The sequence below is a fragment of the Schistocerca americana genome, chromosome 1, assembly GCF_021461395.2.
Source record: "Schistocerca americana isolate TAMUIC-IGC-003095 chromosome 1, iqSchAmer2.1, whole genome shotgun sequence".
NCBI lineage: Eukaryota > Metazoa > Arthropoda > Insecta > Orthoptera > Acrididae > Schistocerca > Schistocerca americana.
In genome coordinates this window covers 129,719,808-129,735,422 of record NC_060119.1, presented here as the reverse complement: position 1 = coordinate 129,735,422, position 15,615 = coordinate 129,719,808, and the positions used below count along the sequence as shown (strand labels likewise).

Sequence of the window (15,615 nt, the reverse complement as noted above, 5' to 3'; positions counted from 1 at the left end):
TTTTAATGGAATTATCGCCTTTTTAAAGAGAACTCAGACATCTTTATATAAGTGGAGTGGATTGTTTAATGAAGGTCACAAACACACACACACACACACACACACACACACACACACACACACACACAAGTATGATTTATTGAGGGACAAAACTGTCAGATGTGAATTACACCCTACACTACCTCTGTAATGAAAATAAATTTGCATTAATCTTCCAATCCTGTGTTAAGTTAGTACACCTAGATGTAAATAAGCAAGCACTTCTCTGTGTAGAAGGCACTAAGTGAAATGGTTTACATTTTCTAGGTATTTTTGGAAGGGCAACAAGAACATTTTATAGAAAAAAGTGTTGGAATGAAGACATATGGCAGCCCAAAACTATGTTCTGCGTCAGATAGTGCTGACAACAGACAACAGTCTCTTTCAGAGTATTGTCCTGCTGATTTCAAACTGGGTCAAATAATCCATTGTTTTCAACTTCTGGGTTACATTTGTTATGAACAAGTACGAAACTTTTAGAATTTCTTTACATTTCAGTACTTTTTTATATGTTTTTACAATATTTACCACTCATTCACTGAGCCTGGAACTATTTTTACAGAATTAGTTATAGTTAAACATAGTGAGTTACATACTAAGAAAACTTCAGAATAAATTACACATAAATCTGCCTTCAAGCAGAATTTAAATAATCAGTGTTTTACTGAATTCTGAAGTCTCCAGATCAAGCCAATCACTTCATTTAAAATCAAAGGAACAAGATCAGTCCATGGGAATGTTGGGGCAGACTGGCATCTCAGTACAGTTTTTATTAGAAAATAATATTCACTGCTGGTCCATTGCTAAATTAATGCATGCTTGAGCGGCAATATAAGTCAGATTTTAATCACTTCACAGTTAGGAAAAACATGAACAACATGCGATATAATGATCTGAACAGAATTATTCTAGATTGGGTGTAAAACAGCAATGAAATTCATTAGTGCAACTGTACCATTGACATGGACTGACTTGTATTTTTTCATACCTTACATTAGCTAAAAAGTGGGTTCTTTTAACAGTTGGGGCAGAGAGAGAGAGAGAGAGAGAGAGAGAGAGAGAGAGAGAGAGAGAGAGAGAGAGAGAGAGAGAGAGAGATGTGCCCTAAAACCCGAAATGAGTATTTAAATTGATAACCTCTAATTACGCTCACACACAACTACTTTCGAAGTTGAAATCTCCACTCAAAAAGTATTTTCTGAAATGTTTACCAATATTTTCATAGAAAAATTATTAGAAAAGAAACAATCTATTACATATTCCAATTACTCACTTCAACTGAAAAACTGAGATAGGGAAAGCTCAGTCTTAGTTAGATGAGAACGAAGTTCACATTCAATTTAATGCAAATAAAATTAGGAGAGTTATAAGCTCTTTTAAGTACTTCAAGCAAAATAACTGCATAAAAGAAAAGGCAATATTACAGTGAAGACACATACCTTGCCTGCTTTTGATGCCAACACCAGTGGCAGGTGCTGTGGATGTTGTGGTGCTGGGACAGCAGACAAGGCCTTTGGCAACACATGCCTCAGCAGAGGATGCTGACGGACAGTCACTGGCAACACGACACAGACCACCAGAGCCATCGGGCAGCTGACACACCAAGTCTGCACAACACAACCACATGCCAAAATACTGAAGAGGAGGAGGAGGATATTAGTGTTTAACGTCCCGTCGACAACGAGGTCATTAGAGACGGAGCGCAAGCTCGGGTGAGGAAAGGATGGGGAAGGAAATCGGCCGTGCCCTTTCAAAGGAACCATCCCGGCATTTGCCTGAAGCGATTTAGGGAAATCACTGCCAAAATACTACCAATACAAGTATGACAGGCACCATCATAAATTTTTATCAGTAGCAATCCTAAATGCATGTTTTCCTCCAGAGAAAGGAATTAGAGATTCTGCTATGACAAATTTAACTCAACCTTGGCAATATGTTTGATATCCCAACTTATCAAGAGTGTCATGTAATGAAACAATTTTTATTACATTTTAAATAAAAATATTTTTTTCTTATATTTACTGTAAGTTCCTACTAAGGTAAAGCTGCCCCAATCTGAAATTGAACATATCAGTGCCTTTTTGGCATGGTCATAATGTCCTTGCATCTCTCCAACGTTTTAACTGACTTACCCAACCAGGTATAGGACGACCTACAGTTTAATATTGACTGTACAACATGAAGCAACACTGTTTCTTTTCTCTAGGTAATGCTGTTTAATTTGCTGGCAGCTAGCTAGTAGCCTTGTGTTCAGCTCAGCCTTGCCAATGGATGGTGGTAGTGCAATTGGTGAAGTAAGAAAATAATGCATATTCACTCACTCAGTTACCCATGCACACAAATATCAAACAAAATATGATTCCTTACCACCTCCTCACTCATCCACTTTTAGATGACCTCTGCATCTCCTTTCTCCCTGCACAGGATGGCAACAATGATATTGTTATGATGCTTTACTGTCACCAATATAATACCACCCCACTAGAATGAGATTTTCACTCTGCAGCAGAGTGTGCACTGCTGTGAAACTTCCTAGGAGATTAAAATTGTGTGCCTGACCGAGACTCGAACTCGGTACCTTTACCTTTTACGGGCAAGTGCTCTACCTCCTTCCTTCTTCCAGGAGTTCTAGTTCTGCAAGGTTCGCAGGAGAGCTTCTGTGAGGTTTGGAAGGTAAGAGACGAGGTACTGGCAGAAGTAAAGCTGTGAGAACAGGGTGTGAGTCGTGCTTGGATAGAGCACTTGCCCGTGAAAGGCAAAGGTCCCGCGTTCGAGTCTCAGTCTGGCAAACAGTTTTAATCTGACAGCAAGTTTCTTATCAGTGCACACTCTGTTGCATAGTGCAAATCTCATTCTGGAAACATCCCCCAAGCTGTGGCTAAGCAATGTCTCTGCAATATCCTTTCTTCCAGGAGTGCTAGTTCTGCAAGGTTCACAGGAGAGCTTCTATGGGGACGAGGTACTGGCAGAAGTAAAGCTGTGAGTACAGGGTGCGAGTTGTGCTTGGGTAGCTCAGTTGGTAGAGCACATGCCCTCAAAAGGCAAAGGTCCTGAGTTCGAGTCTCGGTCCAGCACACGATTTTAATCTGCCAGGAAGTTTCATACCACCCCACTATTTTCCAATATAATTCTCAACTCTAATTCCACTGACTGCCTTAAAGAAAGAGCTAAAATAATCAATCAGCAATTACACTTGCTCTCAACCACAGTGAATCAGTTTTCTAACATTTGAAGGCCACCATGGATAGTTTATTTCTTCTCTCCTGACAAAAGCCATTAAAACAATTACTAAGTTGAAGGAGTCATCTTCCTGTATAAAATTATTGTTTATTATTTATAGACAATATGTTCCACTGATGTGTTATGGAAATAAAATTTTTTACTGTATGTAGCTTCATAATCCCCAAGGGCGAGAAATTAACTAACTGCCAAATAATGAAATAAAGAGTTTGTTTCAAAATAAAATAATAGTCCACAGGGTAAAATTATTTCCTTGAAGGAATTTACAATGGCTGTGGATATGTACATGAAAAAGAATGATGATTAACCTCAAGAATCCAGCTTATCGCTATCAGTTACACTAACAGCAACAATATTTTTAACAGGAAATTATTTACAATGTTTTACGTATTTATTAAAATCAAAGACTGAAGTATGAGCCATCTATCTACAGCATACTATCTGATCGCAATCCTGGATATGAGTAATTTTTATGTTTACAGTTATGTTTACAGACTGAACTGGAGTAGTTGAACCACAATATTTGTAGCTCATGGTCTAAGCTACGTAGTGAAAAAATGATACTAAAATCAGTACATAAATATTTATTCATTGTGTTAATCTTAACGGTCTTGTATACTAGTCTTGTACACTACTATTACATTTTGTTCTCAGGATATCAAACAGAGACAAAAGAATTTTATCTATGAAGTAAAATAATCAACAGGTGCCAACTAATAACACTGCAAATAGGAATAATGTATGCATCAAAGTGTAATAACCTAACAATAAAGAAATTAAGAGCAAAGTAGAAAAAAGCTTCCATCTGCTCTGAAGCTCATCCATGCTGCTAATGTAGGGCAGTACCAGAGCCTTCTTGATCAATTCCCCAGCCATTGTGTGCCCACTTGGAGCACTGTGAGAGGTACAGCACAGTGTAGTCCAACACATTCACATCACGTCTGTTCTTCCAGTTCTGAGCAGACCATGATGCCTCACACCAAACCGACTTGCAGCTGCTAAAGCCGAAATCAAGGCTATGCTTTGGGATGACATCATTGGCATTTGAGCAGCCCATAGTGCTCTCCTCCTAGTACTGGGGGAGGATGCAGTTTGGTGCCCTCAATCATTTCACCACCCCTGATAAATAACCAGTCTCACACTTCTACCATTTTAACCATTTCCTCAGTGGCACTTTGATGTTTAGCATCCTTGACTGCATGAAAGCATTAACACAGATACTAATCACCATGCCCTTTGGCCTAAGAAATGCTGCATAGACATAGTGGCAATCCATTGACAGTGTGCTATGTGACCTACCTTTTTGCTTTACCTATGACATTAAAATTCTGTCAGAGACAGCAAAGGACTTGGAAGAGCAGTTGAACGGAATGGACAGTGTCTTGAAAAGAGAGTATGAGATGAACATCAACAAACGCAAAACGAGGCTAATGGAATGTAGTTGAATTAAGTCGGGTGATGATGAGGGAATTAGATTAGGAAATGAGACACTTAAAGTAGTAAAGGAGTTTTGCTATTTGGGGAGCAAAATAACTGATGATGGTCGAAGTAGAGAGGATATAAAATGTAGAATGGCAATGGCAAGGAAAGCGTTTCTGAAGAAGAAAAATTTCTTAACATTGAGTATAGATTTAAATGTCAGGAAGTCGTTTCTGAAAGTATTTGTATGGAGTGTAGCCATGTATGGAAGTGAAATGTGGACGATAAATAGTTTAGGCAAGAAGAGAATAGAAGCTTTAGAAATGTGGTGCTACAGAAGAATGCTGAAGATTAGATGGGTAGATGACGTAACTAATGAGGAGGTATTGAATAGAATTGGGGAGAAGAGGAGCTTGTGGCACAACTTGACTAGAAGAAGGGATCGGTTGGTAGGACATGTTCTGAGACATCGAGGGATCACCAATTTAGTATTGGAGGGCAGTGTGGAGGGTAAAAATCATAGAGGAAGACCAAGAGATGAATACACTAAGCAGATTCAGAAGGATGTTGGCTGCACTAGGTACTGGGAGAGCACAGGATAGAGTAGCATGGAGAGCTGCATAAAACCAGTCTTAGGACTGAAAACCACAACAACAACATCTCTGTAATACGGAATGAAGTGACAAAAATCATGGGATAGCAATACACACATATACAGATGGCAGTAGCATCGCGTACACAAGGTATAAATGAGCAGTGCATTGGTGGGGCTGTCATTTGTTGTTGTTGGGGGAGGAGACCAGTCTGCACGGTCATCAGTCTCATTGGATTAGGGAAGGACGGGGAAGGAAGTTGGTCGTGCCCTTTCAAAGGAACCATCCCGGCATTTGTGTGGAGTGATTTAGGGAAATCACGGATCTAAATCAGGATGGCCGAATGCAGGATTGAACTCAAAAAATGGTTCAAATGGCTCTGAGCACTATGGGACTCAACTGCTGAGGTCATTAGTCCCCTAGAACTTAGAACTAGTTAAACCTAACTAACCTAAGGACATCACAAACATCCATCCCCGAGGCAGGATTCGAACCTGCGACCGTAGCGGTCTTGCGGTTCCAGACTGCAGCGCCTTTAACCGCACAGCCACTTCGGCCGGCCAGGATTGAACTGTCGACCTCCTGAAGCTGTCATTTGTACTCAGGTGATTCGTGTGATAAGGTTTCCGGCACGTTTATGGCCACACAATGGGTATTAATAGACTTTGAATGTGGAATGGTTGTCTGAACTAGACAAATGGTATCTTCCATTTTGGAAATCGTTAGGAAATTCAGTATTCTGAGATCCACAGTGTCAAGGGTGCACTGAGAACACTAAACTCCGAGCATTATCTCTCACCACATGCAATGCAGTAGCTGTCAGCGTACACTTAACGACCTAGAGCAGTGGCGTTTGCATAGCACTATTACTTTATATAATCGTCTCTCGACAGTGTCAGTAGCCGTATAAGTATTTAACATCAGTCCACCAGTAAAACAGCGCCAACTTGAAATACGAAATATTTGTTATTGCTTCTGTGCGTGCAATTATACACTGCGCAAACGATGGGCATGATACCGAAAAGAAATTCGGCAACTGCGTATCATACAAGCTCGCACACGTACCACCTCGCCTTTAGAACAACCACAGTTTGACTTTCGAAAATATAGCGGCTAATAGCGCAACGTGGCACGCAGGAAGCGCTAATTTAACGTGCCGCATCCTCTGCTTACAGTCTGCCTCTTCGAGAAAGACAGCTTTTTCTCTATTCTTGCTTGTCGCTTGTTTCTCTTTTTGCTGGATCACCATCTCTTTGCTCTTCGCCCAAAATATCTGAAAGATTTTCTGAGTTCTTCTGGCAAGATTGGAATCTGGAGCTCTCTCTTCGTATGTCCTCTAAGCTCATTCCTACACTCTTCATGAACTCATATCTTGACGTCGCACCTATATGTAGATACAAGAGTTGAACAAAATTACGGAAACGACTGCGAGAAATGCATGCTTGAACACGAATTCAGATGTGGCCTGCACGTTGCGCTGTTGTGTTTGACCACGAACTGCACCTGAACAGTGACCTCAGTACGTTGCCAAGTTTCCTGAGCAGTTTTGAGTGCATCATGTAAACTAAGTTAAGTCAAACGAGGGCAAATTGTTGGTTCTTGGGTAATTTCCAATATTTATTGCCTATTGAAGTCGCGGTGTCCAAACGATACATATCGATGTATCACTACAGCAATGACAAAAGAAGACCGTTACAAAAATACTTGTAATTACAAAGGAGATGACTTACCTGCTCGTCGTTGGTGTTGTCATGCGAAAGACCATGTGGTGTGTACGCTACAGGAACAATTCCCTTTTTGCCATTAATTTTGGGACGTATGTAATTCACAGCAATTAAAGGAACGACGGAAAACAGAAAAAAATGACGATCACCAATAATTGATCATAACGCCCGCCACCACAGTCGCGTGATCGATTTAGGATCGTGCGTTCGATATATATAGTTTGGACCCCGCGACTTCGATTGGCAATCATTCTTGGAAATTACCGGTTCCTATCTAGTGGGTGCTAGGTAACCAAAGTATTTTGAGCTCCAAGAGGCACCGCTTACAAGCAAAACCACAATGTGGAAGAAAGTGTGTATTGATTGAGTGATCCTGAAGGACTGTCACTGGAAAGGACTACGACGAAAAATAAGAGGACGACAGCTGCAAAAGCCACTCAGAACGAATGTCGCATTTTTGAATCCTAACACCACCAAAATATCACGGAGGGAGCTTCATAAGCAGGAAATTGTAGGCGATTTGGAATTACAAAATCACTCACCAGTACTGCAGATGCCCATAACAGGAAAACGTGGTGCCTAAGCCATTAAAACTGGACTGTGGAGTAATGAAAGAAAGTCATCTGGTCAGATGAATTGTTTCACACGGTTTCCATCATCTTCTCAAGTGCCCCTGTTCACTCAGCTTACATTGTTCACAACTGGTTTTGTGACCATGAGGATGTACTGTCGCATCTCACCTGGCCAGCAGATCATATCATTGAGCCTTTGTGATCTACTGTGGTGAGATGTATGCGTCATCGCTTTCCACCTCCATCACCGTTACCGTTACTATGTTGCAGGAAGGGTGGTATAATATTCCCTTGAAAGCAAAACAGGACATTTATCCATTCCGAGACAACGGGAAGCCGCTTTGAATGACAACGGCTTTCTTAGACCGTATTAGGCATAGAAATATGTCGCGGTTTTGGTACTTCCGTATTTTTTGTCAACCCTCTGCACATAACAGACATTTGCGCAGCTCATTAATATTGGAAGGTAAAATACTGCCAGTGACCGGTTACCTGAATACTTACTGCACTTCATGTCCAGAGCGTCTACGCCACATTTTGTGCCATTATGCAAACGCAATTTCTGGTCTGTTGCTTTCTTCATAAGTATATGCAAGGTGGTGGAGTGAACGAAGCACTATAACTGGCTTAGATTTTTTGGAACAATAGGCAATTATGGAAGTTCCTTACTAAAACCATAAATACTGGAAACTGCTTCTTTCTTTTGTCAACTTGTTTTTCACATGAAATAGTATCTGAAGTTTATTCTCAGGTATCATGAGAATAAAAAGGAAAAAATTACAAACTTCCTACGTAAATTTTCATGGAGCACTAAGCAGTTGGTTCGTCACATTTCACGTACTTGTATGCTGTCATTCTGTTCCATTTTAGAGTTCCAACGATGTCAACTTGTTTTTCAGCAGTTGCTTAGCAATTCAGAGGAGGAAGACCAATTATTTGATTTGATATATAAGAAACTATCAGCCTCGATTTGCGGTAATGAAACCAACCAGCCCAAATAATTGAGCCTTCTTCAGAAGATATACCTGAATCTACAAATTGTCTAACACTAGTATCACTGAGGCGGATAAGCCTCCCCACCAACGACAAGATCCATGGTTCATGGAGCAGGCATTAGGCACACAATTATCGCACTTGAGGTAAGGGTGGTCTACCACTTGTCAGGCAACGCACGTGAATCTTTTAAACTAGCTTGGTTTTTTGGTTTCATTGCCGCAATCGAGGCTGATAATTTCTTATGTATTAGATTATCACGATTGCTGTCTGTGCTGCAATGTTGAAAGTACAAATATTTGCCTTGATATTATTGTTTGTTCCACATATATGCCCTACAATTGGAAAGGCAAATCACAGATTGTGTTGGCTTTTGGATCTTTTCTGTTCCTCAGACAATGTTCTTCCACCACTGTCTTTCCCCTCAGATATAAGCATTATATAAATGAGGTATGTGCATCTGTGAGGCACATGACTTATGCCGTTTTTAGCAGGTTTCTTGTGTATAAACATTTTAACTTGGGATATGCCCTAAATGAGATGAGATTCAAATCCTGCATGATCCCCATGGAACATACCTTCTGACACAAAAAGAAGATGACAATGTTGGGCACTGTTGTTGCAAGATCATCTCTGTTCCTTTGTTTGCAAGTAGATGCATTGTCAAATCTGAGACTCACCAGTAAAACTTATCATTCTTGGGTCACGGTTGTACGAAAAATAGGACGTCCAGTACATTCAGCTGCAAAGAATGATGCCTAGTTTTCACGTCCAGGCTTTAAAGTGGAACACAGAACAATCAAACCTGTCAATGCCTAAACTTCAGCCATGTCTGTAACTTTATAGTTGGAGGAGGAAGGATTCTGGAGTTTATTCTTTACGAGTTGCAGTTTTGGGTTGGTATGTATATGGTCACATCCAAAATCTTAGAGCTGAAAAAATAAACGTCATATTTCTTCTTGGTCTGGACCATTACCTAACCGACTGGCAGGGCCTAACCACAAAGAATCTATTATTTATTATATTTTGTGTAGCATCTTAGTAGTACAATTGGGCACTAACTCCAAGTGAAAGTTCTCTTCATATCCCCTATTCTGAAGCAGTCATCGTCGGCTGGAGTGGCCAGCGGTTCTAGGCGCTACAGTCTGGAGGCGAGCGACCGCTACGATCGCAGGTTCGAATCCTGCCTCGGGCATGGACGTGTGTGATGTCCTTACGTTAGTTAGGTTTAAGTAGTTCTAAGTTCTAAGCGACTGATGACCTCAGAAGTTAAGTCGCATAGTGTTCAGAGCCATGTTTTGAAGCGGTCATCACCACCTCGTTCATTCTCGGAGAAGACAAGATCACTCTAATCTATTTCGGATGCATAGTGTCTGAATCTGATATCTGATCTTCTCCCAGGACTTAAAGAATAGTCTAAATGCTAGCCATCATCGCTCTCGTCTTTTTGTCCTAAATCCAGCTCCACCAAGCATCTGCTTCTTTGTAACACGTGAGGTATCCTTCTACAATGACGGTTGGGGTTGTTTGGAGGAGGAGACCAGACAGCGAGGTCATCGGTCTCATCGGATTAGGGAAGGACGGGGGAGGAAGCCGGCCGTGCCCTTTCAAAGGGACCATCCCAGAATTTGCCTGCAGCGATTTAGGGAAATCACGGTAAACCTAAATCAGTATGGCCGGACGCGGTATTGGACAGTCGGCCTCCCGAATGTGAATCCAGTGTGCTAGCCACTGCGCCAGCTCGCTCGGTCCACAATGACGTCCACACAATAATAAGTTCAACTCACAAAGGAAGCATAGCTGAAATACCGGACCAAATTAACAATGCACGTGTGTTCAATATATGTTGAGAAATTTTATACCCAGCTACGAAACTGATGTCACCAAAAAACGGCTCCAAATAAAACCTACCACCTAGTCTACTGCGGAATAATTTCTCTGAAACAGTGGAAACAGGGCAGGAATATCCATCTTACCAGGTGAGCGTTACAGAACAAACGTTACATCATTATTTTGATAAAATGTATATGCATTGCTTTGTGATTTGTCCAGATACCGTACTAAAAGATATTTAGTTACTTGATGACGCTTATGAAAATAATATAGAAATTAAAGAGCAGGCGCTGGTAACAAAATCACAAAGACAAACTACTGTCTTGGTTCTGATTCAGCAACCATGGTAAGTGGGCCAGTCTGGTACCAGAGTCTAATACGTACAGTTACGACATTCTTTGGTGCAAAAGTTATTCCCGTTTGATAGCTGCAGTGTCATCAGCGTTCCAAGCGTCAAGAAAGCACATACTCCCATGCGTCATACGAATAATGTTCGTTTTTCATTATTTTCTGCTTAATTAGCAAAACAGTTGTTATATTTTAGTGTTACAGTCAGTAGTAAAGTGCCACAAGACACGAATTATCGTGAAACGTGTAGAAACAGCTCAATCTCTCTGACTCAGTGACGTAAGCTACAACATTTTCGAGAAGAAATACTTTCGAATATGTGTATATTTGCGGCTTACTCCGCTGAAAGCAAGAGAATGTAAACACATGATTCATCCATGAGGAGCACACATTTCTGCTGTTGTCTGCTGTTATTGTCATAGGCACAGTCTAACAGTAAAAATAAAAAAATAAAAAGTGTGGAGCATACTGATTCGACCGTTCTTAGTCTTCACTTGACATTGTATTAGACGAATATGTTTGCAAATGTAATTACTTTTGCTCCAAAAGTGAATACATGAGATTTTTGCTGCATTTTGATAGGAATTGTTTCTTCTCTTGACGATTTATTGTCACGTCTGTGTCGGTTTCCCTTTTGCTACGAGTGTGATGGCATATTTGGTGCGTCAAATAATGCAGCTATTTCATTCCATATAGGTTTCCTACATTCCACATTTACTTACTTGGCGGGAAGTATAGCGAACAAAACACTGCTTTGGTGGCTAGATAAATGACGTTTTCCTGCAACGGGTCAGGTGTTTACTAGCAATTTTTTGTTCTTAAAGGAAAACGACATTATTCAGTAAATATCTGTACAGCATGGTCATCAGCGCCCAAACGCATAGAAACAGTAACACATGCGGTGAACGGACGAAGGGGGACAGCGAACAAGGAGAACGGCTAAAAGACACAGACCTGACGCAGTTCCAAATCCTCACATACAGAGGCAAAACAAGAGGAGAAGAAACGCACTAAAAAGGAAAGAAAACACAAGGAAAAGAGAACAGAAATCGAAGTGAAACAAGTAGGTAATCGTGACTGACGGACCTCTTACCTAAAACCTGGGTGAGCCAGTCACCCAGCAGCACATTAGGAAACTTAAAGAATGACAAATGTGACGTCTTATCTCGGATACTGTCGATTTTTATGGCACTAAATACAATCCATATTGTAAAAGACTATGTTACAAATCAAAATAAACGTTGGTATTTGCACTCATCCAATATCTTATTCAGAAGTGTCGCTTGCTAGCCGCTTGGGGTGCTGCTGTCGCTGTGGGAAACAAAAACAGAGGGAGTGTTGCGACCGTTGTTAGACTGTGTTGGTACTGTCTCCAGTGCAGTGAATCGATTACGATCATCTCTGCACATTATCAACAGCCCACGTGCGTTGCAGAGACCGCCTAGGTGACGTGTCGTTAGCATTCGAAGATGATGATGATGATTCCATGTCACCAGCGGCGATGCTCTCTAGCAGCCTCGACTGGTAGCCAGATGCCTCAGCCCCAGTGACTTAAGACGGCTATTCTGAGTGTCAGCGTGTATTTAACGGTGCCGCAGTGAGATCGCATGTCTGAAAAATGCGTGGTCATCATTATGATTGTTATCGCCACAAGACTGTCAGGTGTGGACTGTGGTAGCCAAGTTCGGCAGACGTCCACCTTCAGAGGTTATCTGTTATTAACTACAGTACATATCCGTTTACCCGGCATCATTTGATGATTTGTGTGATACGACTGATGTCTAGTGGAGCGAAATAACTTCTGGTCGCGCAGGATGTACCCGACCACGTGTGCAGTGATTTGATGCCTTTTGCAGTCATCACAGCATTTTGACAGTTGATGATTGGTACAGGTTTTGGGAGAAGTCACTGAAATGCACACAAAACTGAGCATCTTACGTGTTCGATGCATCTGCATGTTAATACGAGGGTCATTCAATAATTAAAAAGACAAATTGGTCTGGGGGAAAAACTGTTAGCAGGGCAAGTTTGGTACTTTTATGGCTTTACGATGGCATCATTGGGATGAGCCCTGATCAGCTGATATATCAACAATGTTTTGTTTATAAGCTCAAAAATACAATTCTAGATGGCGAGTCCGCATAAAACGTCCACATTAGTCGAACAACATTCTGTTATTCGTTTTTTACTTGCAGAAGGCAAGAAACCAGTGAATATATACTGTAGAATGTATAAAGTTTATGGTGAAGGTTGTATGAATCGTGCAAACTTTTACAAGTGGGTATAGCAGTTCAAAAATGGTCGCGACTCAGTGACTGACGAACACCGCTCTGGCCGACCAGTTACAGTTTCAACTCCCTCACTTGAAAGTGGAACTGATGACGTTATTCGTGCCGACCGCCGTGTGACTGTGGTAATGATAGTTGATAAGGTTCGAGTTGGTACTGGTACAGTTCACAATATTATCTGTAACGGGCTAAAGTACCGCAAAACATGTGCAAGATGGGTCCCAAAGGAGTTGACGCGACTACACAAGGAAACAAGGTTGAGAGTGAAGGAATGTTATGAAAGAGAAGGTGAGAAGTTCCTCAACAAAATTTTAACTTGCGATGAAACTTGGGTTCACTATTGTGAGCCAGAATCAAAAAGACAAAGCATGGAGGGGAAGCACACCAACTCACCTCTCAAGAAAGAATTCAAAACCCAAGCATCAGCAGGAAAAACCCATGTTGACGGTGTTTTGGGATGCTGAAGGTACAGTTTTTTGCTATTATCTCGAAGAGTAGCGTACAATGAACAGCCAATACTACTCGGATTTGCTTTTAAACAAGGTGAAGCCAGCCATGAGGGATATATGTTGTGGATCTTAGAGGAGAGGTGTGATTCTCCAACAAGACAACGCACGTCGTCATATTGCTCAACTAACCCGTGGAACCATCAACAAAATGGGCTGGGAATTACTTCCTCATCCCTCTTACAGTTCTGATTTAGCATCAAATGATTTCCATTTGTTTGGTGCACTGAAGGAGGAATTACGTGAGAAGAGGTTCCAGGACAACGAGGACGTGAAAAAGTTTGTGGGAAACTTGTTCAAACATCAAGATAAAGAGTTCTTTGCAGCTGGAATAAAAACGTTTGTAGCCCGTTGGAAAAAAGGCATAAATGTTCAAGGGGATTATATTGAAAAGTAGAAAAAGTATTGTTTTGTGAAAATAACAGCTTTTTTCTCCAGACCAATTTGTCTCTTTAATTATTGAATGACCCTCGGAGTATAACTAAAGGTTAATGCCTTAGCCGATCCAGATTCTACTAGATAAAATTGTTTAGATTTTTAAAAAAATGGCTATTTTTTAAATTCATCATAATTTTTCTTGCAAGTGCTTATAAGGCACTACCATTTAATGTAGACAGTGTATTGCAAAGTCACTCGTTGTTACGCTACGTGATGTGCTAATAAAGAAAAGAAAGTTTATAAAACTGTTCCATAGCCTGAGCTATCAGTTTTGTTATAAGTGCTCTCGTCATTTCTGCTACAGAACTAGAATGGTTTTGATACATTAATGTTTTAAGCTATTGGTTTAAAGCTTCAGTTCAATGCTGATTTGAAGAGAGAATTAAAATGGAATAACCTTTGTGGTTGGGTAATTACTCTGTTTTTAGAGATATAGTATCAGGATTGTTTTGCTTAATGCTCGCTTGCATTAAAAACTTTACGTTCTGACTATTTTACAGTGTACTTATCTTTTCTCTGTTTTAGTTGTATTGTCGAACTGTATCCAACCATTTGATCAGTTGTGTCCATGAGCATAGGTGAAGACGGAACTGTCTTCCGAACTGCTGTGGCGATAGTCTTTTATAATTACTAAATTCAATATTGTGTTAGACTTCATATTAAAGTCTTTGATGTTACGCTTACTAATTTCAAGTTTTCAAGACAGCTTGGCCAAGTTGGTTCAACTGGTGTAAATGATTAATGTTTAACGATCTTTGCTATTACTTGTCAACTTTACAAAATCAATAAGTGAAACAAAGGTTTGTGAAATTTGTTTTAAATTAATTTTTTGGTGGCTTGGTCGCTTGTGTTTACCCGAAACGTCGCTAGCAGTTTCAGTAGTGTTTATCTGTAGCCACCACAGATGCACCAAATCATAGTACAAGCCGACTTTTCAATATTGCTTAGCTCGTAATCGTGTCACGCCAGCCCAGGCGCCTTCGTGAATACCTCAACACAAGGGACGAAGAGGGAAGCCTACAAGGAAGCATATCAGACTTCGAGATGAGTTCACGGAAACAGCAGCATCGGACAACGTAGTTAAGTATCATCTAGCTCTGTAGCATCGTTCCAAGAATCGTATGGCTGCCTTCGCGTTAAGCAAAGGTGGCCCCGTTTATCGCGAGCATGTTCCCAATTCTTGCGTCATCGGTAAAGAGCGACCCACGTACGGGAGCGGGGAATCTCGAAACCAACGGTGAGGCACTGACGCACTAATACGCACATTTAAGTCTCCCACTGGGACTTACTACAAATTCTCGCTAATATTGTGTCATACCACTCTTCGAACAGCAAAATACTAAATAGCATTTAACTTCGTGAGAATGTTCAGCAATTTTATAGAAACCAGTGAACCTTAAAAGTATGAACATTATTTGTCACGTCGCAAATACGAAGATACTACGACGTGAACAAATGGGCGACGGAGAACATTTGACGAAAAAAAGAATGTGGTTTATCTTCTGAATGAACACAACCAAACAAACAGTACTGTTCTTGTTTTTTTTCCATTAATTATTTAGCAATATGCATGGTCGTACGCGGAAATTTATTCAGAGGAGGAAGGTGGCAAGACTAAAATT

General features: G+C 40.7%; 1 protein-coding gene across 1 annotated transcript in view; it reads right to left on the bottom strand.

Annotated features, from left to right (window-relative positions):
- LOC124550635 (serine protease snake-like) overlaps positions 1 to 15,615 on the bottom strand; it is an 83,672-nt gene that overhangs the window by 26,940 nt on the left and 41,117 nt on the right. Inside the window, exon 2 of the mRNA XM_047125362.1 lies at positions 1,479 to 1,646. Coding sequence (XP_046981318.1) covers positions 1,479 to 1,646 — 168 coding nt within the window. The remainder of the gene's footprint in view (positions 1 to 1,478; positions 1,647 to 15,615) is intronic.